Source organism: Brachyistius frenatus, unplaced genomic scaffold, assembly GCF_029030835.1.
Source record: "Brachyistius frenatus isolate BFR_SWC_R1_liver_20210118 unplaced genomic scaffold, ASM2903083v1 Contig_148, whole genome shotgun sequence".
NCBI classification, from domain to species: Eukaryota; Metazoa; Chordata; class Actinopteri; family Embiotocidae; genus Brachyistius; species Brachyistius frenatus.
Genome location: NW_027210747.1, coordinates 515,886 through 534,086, shown reverse-complemented (window position 1 = coordinate 534,086; position 18,201 = coordinate 515,886). Strand labels below are relative to the sequence as shown.

Here is an 18,201-nt window from a genome sequence, read left to right as displayed (position 1 = left end):
CTACCGACTCCAAAAAGATGGCTCTAGATTTGAATCCCATTTTTCCCTGAAATATGCAAGACTAAAACATGACAAAACCATCAAATTTTAAAGGCCTTGAGAGCAGTCGCGTTGGCACAAACAAATCAGGAGCTCAGATCAGTATGTATAGTCACATACATAGACACCTGGACCAGCTGTTCATCGATGCATCACTGTGTTTATGTGTCAAGTCATTCACTCTTCATTCACTTTGTGCTCACAAACTAGTCTAAAACAGCAGATTTGATAGGTGAGGGGGAGAGCGGAGAGAGAAAGAACAGCATAGGCAACGAAGGGTTAATAATGTGCTATAGCATCTAATCAACGGCAATCAACTACGTAAACAGGACGTGTGCATCGCAAGCTGTAATGTATCCTTCCAAAGTAAGGCCAAATTATATGTATTTACTTCCAATCCATTGTAAATGTGGCTATGTTTTAACCATTCATTAAGAAATCGGAGTGAGGTAGTCGACATTATTGGCATAAAGTTTTACAATTTAAATTGGGTGTGTTGCATTATTTTGTGAAATGTTAACTTAATGTTCTCTAAGTTTACATTTATTTGACTTGATTAGACTGCAGGTTAAAGACAGGTATTGTATGTAAACCGTATTACCTCTGCTAGCGTAGAATTTCCATCTCACTGACAGTTATTACACAATGCTTCTACAGAGGGGAGCAACTCCGCCGGCCCTGTTCGGGTGCTGCACAATACACTCTTGTCATGTAACGTGTTCATCAATCATTCGCCCGAGATGTAATATTTTGGGCTAAATTTCATTCATTTCTTTGCTTTTTTTTTTTTTTTTCCTTAATGTTTGGCAGAAGGAAATCCCTGAATATAAATCTCGGCTTATGTGGCAGGTGCAGACTGATTTCTGGCTGTTTCCTTTTCCTCTCACTCATCAAAGGGTGTAGAGTTACCATGGGAGTGAGATGGAGAGGTGGGCAGGTTGAGACATAATTGTGGCCAAATAAAACTGTGTCTTCCTGTGTGTGCATCCTGGTTTTTTGGGGGGGGGTTTTGACAATGGACTCTAATGGCAGACTGTCTAATCGGGTCTCTCTTTCAAAGCGCACCCACATCTATGCAGAACGCTGCCGTGGCTTCTCCCGCGACTGAACTGAGATCTGTAGTTATAGCAGACCGCTGAGCAAGTGACAACGCAAAGAGAAACCCGTTTCAACCAAAAGGGAGGGCTGAGGCCTTCCTCCGAGCAGGGACTTCCTCTCAGCACCATGCTAACAGGGGCTCCTCACAGAGGTCCCATTGTGTACAAGGGCCCCGTGGATCCCCCCCATACATGAAAGCAACACATGCCAGAGTTTCACTTCAGGAAAAGGCGGACAAATATGTCAGTGTGATTGAGCCACACTCTTAGAAAAATAAAGGATACTCTTGTAAGGGATTAAAAAGGTATTTTGCCATGGGGGAGGGGGGGCTTTGCTCTCCATTTCTCTTTGTGTCTGATGTGTGTGTGTTTGAGGGAGGGTTGTGCATGCGGGTGTGCGGTGTTTGGAGGTGGGGGGGGGGGGTGCACTCAGAGTGACCAAAAGCAATCTTCTCTGGTCCAATCAGTCTCAGTGCCTACCTTCACACGTAAGCGGCAGGGCACTCAGGTCTGCGAGAGCACACAGACCTATACACACACACACACACACACCTACACACTTGTCACATACACACACACATACACCTTTCACACACACACACACACACACACACACACACACACACACACACACACACACACACACACACACACACACACACACACACACACACACACACACACACACCCTCCCTCTCCAAGGCACCCTGTGCGACCTCTCACCATTGGCCAAGTCCCGGAGCCCTCAGCATCTCCATCACGGCTGTAGGGACCATTCGGGAAAGCAGGAGACAGAGGTAAGCGTTCTCGGTGCTATCTTCATGCTGGCCGTGAGGCTCTCTGGTGCAGGAGATTAGACAGACAGGGTTGCTCGACGAGCCCCTCCAGAAACACTGCTATTCAGGGGTTTCAGATAGAAGCCGCTACACTCATTGGCCAGCGGTGCAGATGCTTTATTTTCACTGCTGGGTTTGCTTCGGGGGTTTTGCAGGTGTCTCTGAAATGTGGATGTCTTTGCTGTGCTTTGGCCGTCATTTCGACTGCGATGTATCGGCTGGTAATTTGATGAGCTTCTGTAGATATAACTCAGGTGTCAGTGTCAGACAGGTGTTTATTTTTTTATTTTTTTTATAAATGACAACCTAGGTAATACAGACTTATTTTGCATTTTTCACAACTTCTATTGATCCCATCTCTAGTGAATTTCATCTCTACAGATTTATCTGCTCTTGAAATTTTGCAGAAAACATCTTCCAAATGCAGAAGCTGTGATGAGAATCTTTTAGAAACTATCAGTATATTTCTCCCTCGAAGCATCATTATGTAAACGGATTTTGTTTCTTTACTGCCTAATCACCTGCAAATCATTTTGCAGCTTGCTGCAGAGGGACGACATCGAGTTTACTTGTGGCTTTTGAGGGGGAAAAGGGTAGAATCAGTGGATATCAGGAATGCCCAATGCGAAGCCAAGCATAACAGACGCTACGCTCACACACAGTTTCCACACACTGTACAGAGTGATGGCCTGTATAAAAGCACACCTCTGTCTTTAGCATAGTCCTTCTTTCAGCCGAGCCATGCCGGATTTCACAGCTTCATGACAGAAAGTCTATTTCAAAAGCAACGCTAACTCCGTTTTTTTTTCCCTCAACCAGAGTGCACTAAGTTCACGGTGGAGACAATGAAGGGAAAACATTTGCATAAAGAATCTGTCCCTCTCATGTCGACGCGGTTAGATTCATGACTAAAACAACCTGGCAGCGTGTTTTTTGTTTTATATCGGTCCTCAGCCCAAAAATAGCAGTCGAGGTTTCTCAACTTTCTCCCTCTGAAAGATAGGTGTGTTAAGACAGAGTGTGCATCTGTGAGGGCATTGCATCTTTCCAAGTATGTGTGTGTGTGAGAATGTGTGTGTGTGTGAGAATGTGTGTGTGTGTGTGTGTGTGTGTGTGTGTGTGTGTGTGTGTGTGTGTGTGTGTGTGTGTGTGTGTGTGTGTGTGTGTGTGTGTGTGTGTGTGTGTGTGTGTGTGTGCGTGCGTGCGTGTGAGAATGTGTGCGTGTGTGTGTGTGTGTGTGTGTGTGTGTGTGTGTGTGTGTGTGTGTGTGTGTGTGTGTGTGTGTGTGTGTGTGTGTGTGTGTGTGTGCTTGAGCACAGTCACTGGTGAATGAAGCTTTTCCTTGCAGCCGTAACTCGCTGCCATCCTGTCCACAAACCTCGGTGGAATTTGGAGTTTGAGTGCTGAGACAGGCAGCGACCGGGCCTCATAAAGACCCTCTGTAAAGGGGCGAGTGGTCGAGTTAGCTGAGAAAACCCCTCTCTCTCTCTCTCTCTCTCTCTCTCTCCTGCTCAGCCCTTTCCTCACTCTCTCCATCTAACCCTGAGGGCCAACATCTTGTCTACATCCCTCTCTCCATCGCACTCTTCTGTTCTTCCTCCCCTCCCTCGCTCTCCATTTCTCTGCCCTGGCCTAGAGGACTCTCTTTAAAACTCCTCTGACATTTCGTGGGCTTGACATAAACTGCAGGCCTGCTGCAATGTGTCTACACCTGCTATTAGTGCGCCGTGAAATTTCCCCGCCGTCAGGTGATTAATCCCGAAACCTCTGTGGAGGCCTACTAATTAAGTAGTACTTTAACACGTGTTAATCTCTTTAGTGATTCTCACTTTGGAATGACACTTATGAACTTAATCAGCCTCGCTAAGCTTCGCAGGTCTGTGCTACGGAGGAAATGAACAAAGATTATGAACAGAAGCTATCTAGGTCAGGGCAGTGCAGAGTAGATCTGCATACGGGGAAATCAGGCTAATTTTAGATTCAAGTAGAAAAATACATTCTTGTCTGTGCCCGTATTTTTAGGGTTGTTGCCAAGAACTTTGCAGCACGTTTCTGCGAAAGCCTTTGTGGAGTGATTGGAGAAAAAAAAAAAAAAAATTATAATCAGAGGCCCTGCCAAAAAACGCAGGAACTCAAACAGTGTCTTTCCAGAAGACATGCAACCCAAAAACCTTTGCTGCCTTAAATACATCTAAGACATTCATCCAAACATCCAGCAAGCTGCACATACATTTCTTGGAAGTGTTCATCCTGAATCAAGCTATACTAAACCCACATGGTTCATTATCAGATTACCTCTGACATTTGAACTTTCACACACCCCAGAAGATTTCAGCCAAGATGGCTGCCCCACTGGAACAGCGAGGCTCTGGCTGCAGCAAGGAAAGAGGCCCTCGTATCTTGATCCCTCCAGCTGTCTGCACCTTGGTAATGAAATCACTGACCTTAGTGATGGGACCCAAAGTCAAGCCTCGGTCTGCACTACAGACTGGTTATGAAGCCAGTATTATCACAGCAAATAGAACTATATTGCAACACACAGCATGTGCTAGTTTCAAACAACAAATGCTTTTGTCCTTTAGTAACATCAAGTAGAAGTTGATCGTATCAGACAGCTTCTTAAGGTTTTCCACAAGTGTACACATTCTCACATTTCCCTGCATTGTGCTCTACTGCATCTACAACTGTACAATCTCTTCACCAAAGTTCCCCCTGTGACTTTACAACTCTCTGTCCCTGTCAAGGTGGACTATGAGGATGCTTGTGCGGCTCGTGTTCGGACTCTTCGTCCTCAAAGCGGCGGTGGCCAGCCCCAGATTTTCCCGACAAGTGGACTTGGACACATACGACAGCGTTAACTATGACATGGATCTAGACAATATCAATTTGGAGACCCAGGATAACTATGACTACGAAGAAGGGCTGACAATCGATGATCCTCAGGTAAGAAACTTAATGGGTCCACAGCCCAGAAGAGAAAATGGATTTGACCGAGCTTTTGAACGACACCTGCAAACGCCTAAGGGTTCATTTATTCTGACTTTTCATAGTTGTGATGGTGTAATATTGGTAAGATGTGTATGCGAGGTCAGCAGGTTCACTGAGCAGACAGAGATCCTGCGGTTACAAACAAGAGCCACTTGGAACCTCGACAATATGCTTTCCAGCTTAATGCACTATTGTTTCCAAAATGTTTCAGTTTCATAAATTGGCCTGCCACCATTTTGAGTTAGATGCCCTTCGATCTTCCACACTGAAGACCATCTACATCTGGAGCAGCTTAAGCTGTGAAATCAAATGATATTTAATGCCTTAGGTGATTGGCGTGCTTTTAATTTGCACTTAAAAATCCAGGAAGAAACAAGTGAACATTTGGATCTTTTTTTAATTTGGCGTTTAGATTTCACCGAATACAGTTATATGGCAATGACAGTTAAAGAGGTGAAGTACAAGTAATGGAGCATTTTCCCGATGGATCTTAACATACATAGTTCCCGCTACAGAAGGCTTTAGCAAGCGCATGTCAGCGATTTGGAAGCAAAGCAGCTGCTATGGAACAATTTCTTGTAAACTGCCGTTGTGTTACTAAACCAGCTCGTTACCCAGAATGAATGAGAAAAATAGCAGCACAGTTGTGCCCTCTGGGACTTTGTTCTTTTGTCATTCGACTCAGGTTCTGTTCGGCACAGCAGCTTTTTAAAAAGATGAGTGGAGCGTAGAGGCGGAAAGGGTTACCAACATGAAAAATGGATTCCAGCAGCGCCCTTTAAATCAGCTCAAGTTGAGTGTGATGTGGCAAGCCTGCAGGGCACACATGGATGACATGCTTTAGCCAAATCTCATGTTCCCGTTTCGACTTCTTTGTAACAAGGAAATTAGGCCAAGGCGATGTCAAGATGGCACGAGGCAAACCATCCACACACGATTTTCAACTGGCGGCCTCTCAGCCAGAGACTTAAGTTAAACCTGATGTGGATTGCAGTCACACTCCTGCTGTTATCGAAGGCCTATCCCACAATCCAGCGCAGATGTAGCAGACATGACAAGATGTCGTAGAATGATTTTGCCATAAACCTCCGATAAAAAGGCACCACCACAGCTTTTTAGCCTTAATCAACATGACTTCACTCCGTTGTGCAAGGTTTTACAGCTGAGTGTTAGGCATGCAATTGTTGAGTGTGGGAAAGTTGTTGTGTGTTGCATGGGAATGGCTTTGATAATGTCTTTCTGTTTAGCAATAGTGTATATGACACAGCACATTGTATAAGACTTTGTGGGAGTCTGTGGGAAGAAGAGAGACTGTTTCTTTCTCATCCTGCTGTCTGCAATAAATAAACACAAAGTTTTGACTCATAATTAAAGAATTTATAAATGGCATCTTGCAGGGATCCATCATTTGGTGTTGTTGATAACACAGTTCAAGGTGACGAGGGCATATCGTCAGATACAGTGGTTGCCTAAGAGCAGTGAAGATTAAATGGATTTTATTCACACACACACACACACACACACACACACACACACACACACACACACACACACACACACACACACACACACACACACACACACACACACACACACACACACACACACACACACACACACATCTGATCTCAAGGGAGAGATGAAGCGATGATGAGCTCCATGCCTCTGGAATGCTGAGTCTTGACTTTCCACGTCCAGCTCTCGCTCGGTATTTCTCTTCTTTCTCCTCAGGGCTTGTCTCTTTTGAGAGAAGTAAAAGGCTCGTCCACGTCGTTATCCAAGCAACTCGTCTTCACTCTGCTGCATTCAAATTCCCAGCAAATGTTTTAAAATCACCAACTCCGGACTCATTCAGGCACTTTAGTTTGACCGGGGTGTTCAGTCTGTCTCTCAGCATTTTCTCTTGAGTTGAATAACATCTTTTGGAGCATGTTGCTTTACTCAATTTAAGCAGCTAATTTGAAATATTAGCTTTCTTTCTACACTGTCTGGCCACAATTATTTTTGCACAGGCACATTATAATTATATCTAATTGTTCACACCGTCACGGAGCTGTTGAAGCATGTCTAAAGGTAATTTCTGTGGCTGCTGTTTGCACCTCCGTTGTACTGGAATTTATCACTGCATGCTTAAAATAGCTTCTGTTACTCCTGTAGCTCATGTACACCTAACAAACAAATGCCATGAACAAAGTTCAACCTTACCCAACGAAATTAGATTTCCCTCTAATGTTTGTTGACGTGTTAAATATTTTTAAGTGAAAAAGTAAATCTGAAAATTCGACCTGGGATTGGTTTCTTTAACAAGCCTGTAACCTTCAAGGAATAGTTCAGAATCTCAGGAAACAGGGTTATTTGCTTTCTTGTAGAGTTAAATAAAGAAGTTCAACACCACTGTCATGTATGTGCAGTAAATATGAAGCGACGCCGAGCAGCTGCTTAGCTTAGCTAAGCATAAAGACTAGAAATGGGGGGGAGGGGGGGGACGCTGGCCTAACTCTGTGCCAAGGCAACAAAATCCACCAACCAGCTCCTCGTCTATTAACACAGCATGTCTCCTTTGTTTAATTGATACAATACTGAGATTGGGAGTGTTATCAACCCTCCGGCTAACTCTCTGCAGGAAACGGGGAAAAAATAAACATTTCCCGAGATGTCTAATTTATCCCTTTGATCGACACGTGCAGAAGTTCTGTTTGCATTCAGTCTGGGCGGGACAGCCTCATAAATGTGACTCCAATCTTTGCACATGGCTTTTCATAGGACAAGATGTGACATTGTACATGCTGTACAGTATACGGTGATGAGCCATGGGTGATCAATACTTTGAAGCTGGTGAACGAGTGTGACGTTTTGTTGCAAAAACTCAGTCTAAAACTTCTTTTACTTTACATAGCAGAGTGCATGCATGTGCTGACTGATGTACTATACACTGCAGCAGCAACATAACATCTCTCCCTGTGCATACTGTACTCCCATGCCGTTTCCAGAAGTTGTTTTTTTTGTCAGTGTTTTTGGATGCCAGCCTTTCGCCTCTTCTTTCCCTCGGGTGTACATGTTTGCTTTGGAAAAAAGGGGGGAAATGAAGGGGAGCGCTGCAGTGAGCTCAGTCTGTGCAAGACTTTTCAAAGGCCTACCTTGTTGTAACCCAAACTGTGTGTTAACCAAGCTATAAAATAAGACATTCAGTGCTGAATATCTCTTCATTGCTTCACTCGATGTCTTTTATTCAGTCACATTTCTGGTGGCTATCCTTGTTCTACTTGGTCTGACTTTATTCTCTGTACCTACAGTTGCTTCGATATCTCTTGGCTTATTGGCAGCTGATTACTTTGGTTGAAATCAGCTGAAAAGACTCAGATATGGATCCTTGCAGCTACCATGTGTGTCTTGGTTCCACAAGGACCATTCCCTTTTTGGAGGGTTGAGTCAGCCCTGTCGGGAGTCACAGACTGTCAGGTACTACCTGTGGCGGTGTGTGGGAGTTCATTGCCCTCATCTGGAGAATAGATAGAACTGCAGGTTTCATCAAATAGCAAAACATCAAAGAGCAACTACAAGGACTGTCAACGCAACCATAATACCAGAAGGATACGCCTGAAGCTTTTAATGAAGGAACTAAAAAGTACTGCAATTTATAAAGCTTTGTTGGTTTGGCACTGTTGCTTTCTAATTTATTTACCAAACAAAACTTGGATAAATGCAGGTCTATTTGATAAACAAGGTGCTCAGCCTTAGATTATAATGTCAAAACTGAGTAATTTTCATGGTTGTGGTCCTTGAATGCACCCTCTACAGTCTTTGAGTTTACTAAAAGGTGCCCTTAATTTAAGTAAATATGTAGAAAACAGAATGCTTATTCATAAAGTGCAAAGATTTGAAAATCCATTCTTGATCTATTCTTCTATTTTCTTTCACCACGAAATACGGCTTAAACATCCCCTATTTGTGATCACCTATTAACCGAGCAGACAAAACTAAATCCCTATAATGTCTAAAGAGAACGGTTATTTATTTGTGGCACATTATATGGGAAGATAGCAGTCAATGTGTTCTTGTACTTTCCATATATAGATGTACACTCAACGGGTGCTAATGACTGGTGGCAAGTGAAAAAGTTTAGCACTGAGATAGTAGTGATAAACTCTTTTTTTTAATTTTTTTTATCTCTAGTGATTCCACTCCCAAAATGTTTTTTTTTTTTGTACCTGGGCGAAACGGTATCTCTGCAGTGGACACTTCAGATTGGACACTTTGCTGCCATCTAGTGGTGGTTTCGTTTTTAGTTTTGGAGATGAGGCCCGGTGCTGCTGCCATGCTGTTCAATTACATTCAGTGACTTAACCGATGAACGGTGCCACCTTCAATCGTATTTCCTCAGTTATGGAGATTTTGATCCATAACTCCAGGAAGGCCAGAAAGTCAGGAGTGAGTGAAGGTGATGTGCAACTAAAGATAACAAAACCAGTGATGATGCCACAATAACCCAAAACACAACCTGATTGGCCAAAATGTTTTTCAAATCTGTTAAGTGTACGATACTGACACTAACCTTATTTTAAATACTTTTTTTTTTTTTTTTTTTAAGTGTGTGTGTGTGGGAGGGGGCGGGGGGGCCAGCTTGATGAATAAAAAGCTGAAACTCACTTACCCACACAGTGTTCAGGGTCAAGGGCCGTGGGGGTGTTGCTTTTACAACCATGCGACGGGCAATATTAACTCGGCAGGTAAATCATCGTACAACATGCTAAAAATGTCCAAAACGACACAAAAATACAGAATAGAACTACAGATCTCCAACTTCTTTCCTTTAATTATAACTAAACTATTATTTTTGCATCTACTATTTTGGCTTAATATTTGCTTCTTGCCCAACAATAATCACTGATGTTATTAGTTTATTGCATATTTATGTCAAGGCAGACTATTTAATCCGTTAAGAAATATCAAGGATTGCCGTTGCCTGCCTAAAGGGGACTTCTTACACAATTCCATTAATGTCTGTGATTTTTTTTTGAAAGCAGACCTGAGATGGTCGACAACATACTGTGCCTCCATGATATTTAGTGTAAAGGGAAAGGATCTTTTTTTAATACTCTCTTGAAATTACTGCTATACTTTTGATTACAAAGTGGCCCAGATGGTAAAGTAGTGACTGTGAGTTCAGGTTGCCCACTAATTGTAAGGTTGGTGGTTGATTCCCCACCTCGTCCTGTCCACAAGCTGAAGTGTCTTTGTGTAACCCATACCACCTAGTTTATAAAGCTTTAGTTCGCGTGTCAACAAAATCCGACAAATGTCACTTCTGCTTCGTTTCAAGTCAAACTCTGACATATTTCTTACTCACTGCTGCTGTCTTTTTCTCAGATAGAGATTGGAACACTGGCTCCACCTGACTATAACTACCCTGAACCCGAGGAGTCATTGGAAACACAGACAGATGTGGAAGAAGAGGAGGAGGAGGAAGAGTTGCCCTTAAAACCCCAGCTTGTCCCTCAGGGTTCAGGGGGATCTGGGGTTCTCATGGGCCCGGACACACAGAAAGGTCTGAAAAAAAGCACACGTTTAAATTTGCACTCCCAAAAACCATAAAGGTACTTGAAGGTTCATTCAGTTGGAGGGAGGGCTTTGCTCTTCCTGGGGCCGATGGAGTTGTGAAAGCAGCATTACCCCAAAAACACTCATTTATCCTCTAAAACCCTGCATCATCTACAATCATCTTTTCCATGTGCATGTCATCCATTTAACTAGACGTTATTGGTTAAATGTGTCCTGGTCATTGTGTCCATTTGTCATTTCCTATTTAACCTAATCATCACAGTGAACTCCAAAACCTGATGAATGCTCCGTTTCAGTCTCATCTGTCTGTTTATTAATACCTCATTTTGTCTCTAACAAGAGGTGGAGCTGCGTCTGACGCCCATTGATATTCTTCATGTCTCCGGGGATTTTGGGGGCTCCGTTGGGTCTGGGGCCTCAGGAGCTTCTGGGGCTTCTGGGTCTGGAGGCTCAGGAGACATGCTGGTCTCTGGCACCTCTGGGGCTTTTGGTGATATTATCCTGATCTCCGGAGCCACAGAGGAGCTCCTCGGTTCTGGAGGATCCGGAGAGTTCTTGCTTTCTGGGGATCTCTTGATATCTGGGGATCTCTCTGGGTCCGGAGATACCATGGGATCTGCTACTTCTGGAGCCTCCGGGGACTTTGCCTCCGGAGGCTCTGGGATTTCCACTGAAATACCCCTGGGCTCTGGGGGTTCTGGGGACCAGTCTGGATCTGGGTTCTCTGGAGATGTTTTGATCTCGGGGGCCTCTGGAGGGTCTGGGGTTTCTGGGGACTCAGGGATAACTTTGATATCTGGAGGTTAGTACCTTTACAGATCTGCTACCAAAGCTTCTGGCAAAACCATTTCTTGTCGTTCTTCGTGTGATTTATGTCGAGTGATTATCTTACAATTCCATTTAACTGCTTCCTTTTTAAATGTAGTTAAATGTTGATGTTATATATTTGTGCTATCACTGTATTTATTTTACTCATAACCATTGTCTTGCTTACATCCTGTCTCATCTAAAATGTGTGACTGACTGGGTTGATTGATTGTTCATCTTACCCTTCACCGGCTAACTGTGTCTCCTAACCCCAACCCTTGACTCTAACAAGAGGAGGAGCTGCCCCTCATTCCCGAAACTACCACTACCCCCCACGAGGCATCCGGTGCTTCTGGGGAGTTCTCGGAAACTTCAGGAATCTCAGGGGCTTCCGGGGATATTGGAGCCTCTGGAGATTTAGGGGTCTCCGGAGCCTCAGGGGCTTCCGGTGCCTCTGGCTCTGGAGACATCGAGGAACCGGAGATAACTCTGGTCCCTTACACTGATAAAGGTCAGTATGTAGACTTGTGTGAGACATGTTAAAAGGCAGGGTCAAAATTAAAGCCTATAACTCACACGCAAAAAAACAACCACAAAAGAGCGAATACTTAAATTGAACAAGGTGCTGCGGACGGCGCGGCACTGAATCACTGCTTAATGGGGTGGACAGCCGGCACTTGAAAGGTACCCTGTGGAGTTTTTGATCTCTCACAGTACTACAGAGAAAGAAAAACACATACTGAAAAGTGGGACTGCGTATTGTCAAGAATCTGGCAACACGATACCTTTAAATACAGGCGTTACCATTCAGTGTAGTACAAGACACTAAGCGTGGCAATATTGTTATGTCTTATATCTAATTTTAGGAAAACTTTCATTAGAAACGCTACTTCCCGTCTCAGGTTACGTAGTTACGTTGGAGAGGAAAAGTCAAATGGCAGAAGATGGATTGCAATACTGCCATCTAGTGATCGGGGGTTTAAACACAACCCAAAATGTCCAGGAGCAATAACAAGCAGGAAACAGTTAATGGGATGCTAGAGAGCTAAAGCAGAGAGCATAAACATTTTTTGACAAAAGGCAGATGGTGAAACGGGGTTATGAAGACTGAGAGGGCTAATCAGGGAAGACGACGCGGATGTGCAGACAGCCGGGGAACGAACAGGTGATTGACTGGAGGGAAAACACAGCAGGGGAGAGTGGCCCGGTCTGAATGAGCAGACAGTAAATGTAGTGACTTTAAACCAAATAAGCCACTGAGGAGGGAACCAACGGAGCTCGTTTGAGACACATGTTCAGGGCTACGAATAAACCGATGTTCAGTACACTGTATAACTTTGGATCAAAAGATCCATTCATTAACGGCTCGGCATACACGCATGCTCGCCGTAACACGGGAAGATACCGCCGTTGACCGTATTCGATCACGGTTATTTTGAAACTCAACAATTCAAAGTCAAGCGTGTCACACTGACACGATCGAATTCTGTTAGTCTTCTCGTTCCACACATCTGTTTCTAATCAATTGGAGCTCAGCTACGCTTCGGTCAGTAATGCGCCACCCTGTGTTCAATATCAGAACTGCACTGTCAGTGTTTCAGTCAAGGATAAAATAAAACAGAAAATAGGGGCAATAGTGGATTAACTTGAGCAAAAATGTGGGCTATACACTGCAAGGACTACTGTCACGTATACGTTTGTACATCCACTGCGGTTGTCTAGCCAAGCAGCCCACCATAAAGGCAGCTGAAACGCATTTGAACATTCTCCCTTACGTTTTTTTGTTTTTCTCTTTGCTAACATTCATGTTGTTTGTACCCACTCAGCAAATCACTTTTCGTGTAATAATAATTTTCATTTAACTTCCACTCAACAGTTAAATGCCATAAAGACTTGGTTAACACTGCTAAAAACACATCATGCAACTTACTGCGGCAAACAGCGGGGCCCGCTGATTGCCAGACTTCCTGTCCCATGTCCATGCTGAGCTAACCCGTTTCCTTAACACCTAATCTTGTCTCTAACAAGAGGAGGGGCTGCTTCCATCCACACCAAAAACCCCTCAGGAGGGTGCTGGCACTGTAGAAGGGTCAGTGAGCTCTGGATTGCCAGAGCCCGATGAGCCAGACGAGCCCGATGAGCCTGTGGTTGACAGACGAGGTCAGTACCGAACAGCTCTGAATCCGGAGCGCGATATAAAATCTCAGTTCCCTGAGGAACTTGCCTGTGACATCCTGATATCCTAGATCCTAAATTTTGATTGACTTTTCCCTGTGGATTTCAGCCCATCTGTGGGGGGGATTTGACACTTATTCAATTAAATAGCATGTATTCTACCTCTGTTTATATATATATAAAATATCTTAATTATTCCAACTCCTTCTCTGCTTTTTTTTTTCTTATCCATGTGTTCCAGGTATGCCCACTTGCTTGCTGTGCACGTGCCTTGGTGGTTCGGTCTACTGTGATGACTTGAAGCTGGACAGTGTGCCACCTCTCCCCAAAGACACCACTCACTTCTATGCCCGCTACAACAGAATCACCAAGATCAACAAGTCAGACTTCGCCTCCATGAGTAGGTCTCCCGTTTGAATGAAAATGTTTTCAATATTCGACCAGCGATGTCCAGAATCAAATATAAAAGGTTAACCACGCCCTTGACTTTGACGCTGGATTGAGCTGCCACAGTAACATCAATGTCTATAAAACAAAAAAGCGGTGTCCTCTCGCCTCCTCCCAGACAAGCTGAAGAGGATCGACTTGACCGCCAACGAAATAACGTCCGTCGACGACAGAGCATTCATGGGTCTGCCTGAGCTGGAGGAGCTGGTGATCCGAGAAAATCACATCCCACAGCTGCCTGCTCTCCCGGAGACCATGACCCTGATTGATGCCAGCAACAACGACATTGGCTCGAAGGGTATTCATAGAGAGGCGTTCAAAGTATGTACACCTTTTTTTATTATTATTATTATTATTTACTTACAACTATAAACAAACTATAAATGACATATGCTGTTTATTTGCCAGTAACTGCCACAAAATGTCAGTACAAAAATGGCAAAGACATTTTTGAAAAACACCCGTAGTTTGTCAGCCAGAGAGCAAACTGAAGAATAAAAAAATCTTTATTGATAAAAAAAATATATATATATATATTAGCATTGAATATAAAAACAGACAGCTAAGAGTGTGCATAAAGTTAAAATAACATAGTAATTATACTGGCTAGCTGCAGACTGACTTTGGTAGGATGAGGAAAAGCTTTGCTTTTCCAACTTTTTGTGATCATAATTTTAAATGGCACACAATGCATTTAGTAATAAATAGTATCCCATAATAATCCAAAATTATGTGAATCAAAATACATAGTTTTGAGAAAAATAACTGCCAACCCCCCCTTTCACTCCGGTCTTTTAATTATGAAGAAGATCGAGAGCTCTTGATCAATAACGACGTATGTCTTTTCTCACCGTGTACAGGATATGACTGGCCTGCTGTACCTGTACATAACAGACAACCACATTGATTACATCCCAGTGCCTCTACCAGACAGCCTGCGGTCTCTACACCTACAGGTAAACCTCACGTCTCCCCACCTCCGGTTGGATTGCGTTGTTCAAATCATGACGTCACAGGTTCTTTGCGCTCGTAAGTTTAAAAGATGTTTACGGTTCCTTATAATAATAATAATAATAATAATAATAATTAAATATTAAAATATGGCAAGCACGCACAAGTCCACAACGAGGAGTCGTAAGTAAGCAATTAAGTAATTGAAAACACCCGAGAAAGACATGTTGCCGGTGTAACCTGTGAGAGAGGGCAGAGCCGGGGTTTTCACACTGCCGCTCAGTAGTAGTGTACCAATAATAATAATAATAATAATAATAATAATAACACTAAGAAACAACCACTAACACTAGTGGGACAAGCAACAACAACAGTAGCCTGTTCGTAGCGTCATAATCAACACAGCTGCAGCTACTACAGCCAACACATTTCATCACAACAGCGCACCGCAGACAAATAAAACAATATAGAGTGAAAGCGTTTACTCACCCGAAGATGTCCCTTCACTCAAACCAGGAGACGCCCCCTCCCTCCATAAAAAGTCACAGTCCGTGGTCGTGGAGTACTCAAAGTCGAGTTGAACGTCTCCGTTGGGGTTCCCGGTTGTTAACGCTGACAAACTGTCCGTTTCCGGACTTCGCTCTATTTGGGGCGAGAGAATTCCCACTTTGATTTTATTTTGTAGGATGTACTTGCCAAAAGTCACCTGGAATTAATTATTTATTTTACCTGTCCTTAAAATGATGTCAAACATTTAAATATGTGTTGGTTTTTTTTTTTTTTTTTAATATGCAACCTATATCTTTTATTTTTCATATCAAAAGTCTTTGGGTTGCTAGGCAAAATTTGGTGTTGCTATGCCAACTCCAAGCTACTACTGGGCCAGACCACTGCCTAAAAAAATTTTTTTTTTAATTGATTTAATGCCATTAATGATGATATAATTTCTCTATTATGATGATTAGTTTTGATGGAAGCAACTTCAACATGCGTGCAGATGGTATCTCACAGCAGAAAGTCTGTACATCTTCCACCGCAAACTGAAAACACACCTCTTCAGACTTTACCTTGAATAGTAGCACTTAAAATGGCACTTACTTATTGCACTTTGAAGTTTGGCTATCTTTGAAGAAAACTGTACTTTCTTGATTGTTGTTGTTCTGAATTTGTTGAAATGCACTTATTGTGAGTCGCTTTGGATAAAAGCGTCAGCTAAATGAAATGTAGTGTAATGTAACGTAATGTGTCCTCATCTGTCCTCTGTTGCAGCGTAACAATATTCAAATGATGCACGAGGACACGTTCTGCAACCTGAAAGATTTCAACTACATTAGGAACGCACTGGAGGACATCCGTCTGGACGGCAACCCCATCAATCTCAGCAGGACCCCGCAGGCCTACATCTGCCTGCCCCGTATACCCATCGGGGATCTCATCTAACCACACACACCCATTACCTACACTCTTGCGCACCAATACAACCACATGCACCCATATTTGTACATATTGACACAAAGACGACACACAGGCACACACACACACACGATGTATTCTCTCCTCTAAAAAAAAAAAAAAAACCATCAGTGCAATAGTGTTATCAATAAACTTTCATATATGCTGCTGACATATAATACAAATCAGTGATGATGATTTTGAGTCAGATTCTGATGATCAAGCACATACACACTGCTCTACTGCGCCTTCCTGTTTCATGCCATACACACCGAAACCATCATTGTTTCATTCGTTCAAATGCATGTACACGCATACAAAGACACACACACACACACACACACACACACACACAGACACATAGATATACACAAACTTCTTCAAAAGCCAAACTGTTCCGCAACTTGATTAAACAACCGGTGGCCTTCGGAGAGATCAGTTTATTAACAACCCTCAAATGGCATGGATGTTTCTGTTTACTATCTTTTCATGACTGGCAAAAAAAAAAAAAGAAAAAAAAAAAAGAAGTCAACCAGTAATATATTGTTTAAATATGTTTGTTTTGTAAAAATTAAAAAATAATATTAATATTAATGACGATTCTAACACTTTTGGCAATGTATACTAGCATAAACTTATTGAAGCTGGAGCTTAATTAAAATAAATTGACTATCTAATGCAATAAAAGACGCATTTAAACACAATCATTGGTTGTAAAGTCTGTACTGTAATATAAAAATATATATTCTGAGAAAAAAGATTTTTTTTTTACATGAACTGCAATATTTGGTAGATCACACTTCAAAAAGTGATGTTTTAACCCTGCACAATAGCCTAAACCAAAGACTCTAATGTCTGATGATCAACTAAAGACTATTGTTTGATTTGGGAGGGGGGGGTTTGTTAATTTTTTATTATGGATGGGGTTAAGAATAATGCTAATTGCTTGCTATTGTGTGCTCTGTATGGAATAACCACAAGTGAATAAAGTCGTTTTGAAGACCTCTCCAAACTGGGAGTGGCTCAACGTTTTTATTGATAACTCGGAGGAGAATTATATTGTGGATTTTGAACTACGAAGATCTGATCTATACGAAGATACGATCGAGGGGGGAAACACTTTATTTGTGCAAACAAAAACATGTAGTAAACGAGCAGTTTGGGCAGAGGATTTAATGCTGAGAAAAATAAAACATTCATTTTGAACTGCACTCGCAAAGATTCCATAAAAAGCTTTCACGAAGTCTTGCAAACAGATTAAGAGGCTACATTTCCCTGCATGGTATCCAAGACTTCCACTTTGTTGCTGTTTTCTGTAGCCTGCTCAGTCTCACGGTGTGGAAAGTCTCTCCAGTCTTGCCTTTTATGCTCCAGCGCCAGTCAGCGCCTCCGCACCGGCTCCGTCATCGTCCGCTCTCGCTTCAGAAGGACTCAGTCTCGTCCCAGAGCAGCGATCTCCCCGTCCGGCACCGCTCTCCCCCGCTGCAGAACCAAACGCTCCCTTTTCATCACGTGTTTGCTCGCTGTCCATCATCTTCCACTCATCCTCCTACTTGTCCTCATTTTTGTCGACTGAATTCTCTCAAACTCAGGCACGTCAGCTGCTGAAGCCACAGCAGAGGATACGAGCACCTTCCTCTTTTTGGGCTTGGAAATGGGTAACAAAACGCCGTTGTTGTTATACGTTTGGGAAGACCTCGAGGACGGGGGTTGCGGCCGTCCAGCCGGCTCACCAAAGCTTCATCCACCAGGGAGAAATAAGCCCACATTTCAGGGAGCATTTTCACCCCTCCTGGGGGTTCTTCAGCTCCTGAGGAAACAGAGAAGGGGAAAGGATTAAATGGGGGAAT

The 18,201-nt window shown here is 43.1% G+C and overlaps 1 protein-coding gene across 2 annotated transcripts; it reads left to right on the top strand.

Annotated features, from left to right (window-relative positions):
• Window positions 1–1,719: 1,719 nt before the first annotated feature.
• On the top strand, window positions 1,720–17,340 carry epyc (epiphycan). 2 transcript variants are annotated; one of them, XM_069715762.1, is made up of 8 exons: window positions 1,720–1,933; window positions 4,717–4,915; window positions 10,328–10,505; window positions 13,355–13,486; window positions 13,743–13,901; window positions 14,067–14,269; window positions 14,809–14,904; window positions 16,169–17,340. In XM_069715762.1, exons 2-8 carry the CDS (start codon window positions 4,724–4,726, stop codon window positions 16,337–16,339), a joined length of 1,131 nt encoding a protein of 376 aa, XP_069571863.1. In that variant the 5' UTR covers window positions 1,720–1,933; window positions 4,717–4,723; the 3' UTR covers window positions 16,340–17,340. The 2 variants fall into 2 exon arrangements, with proteins under 2 accessions (XP_069571863.1, XP_069571864.1); XM_069715763.1 differs by lacking the exon at window positions 13,355–13,486.
• Window positions 17,341–18,201: the final 861 nt, after the last annotated feature.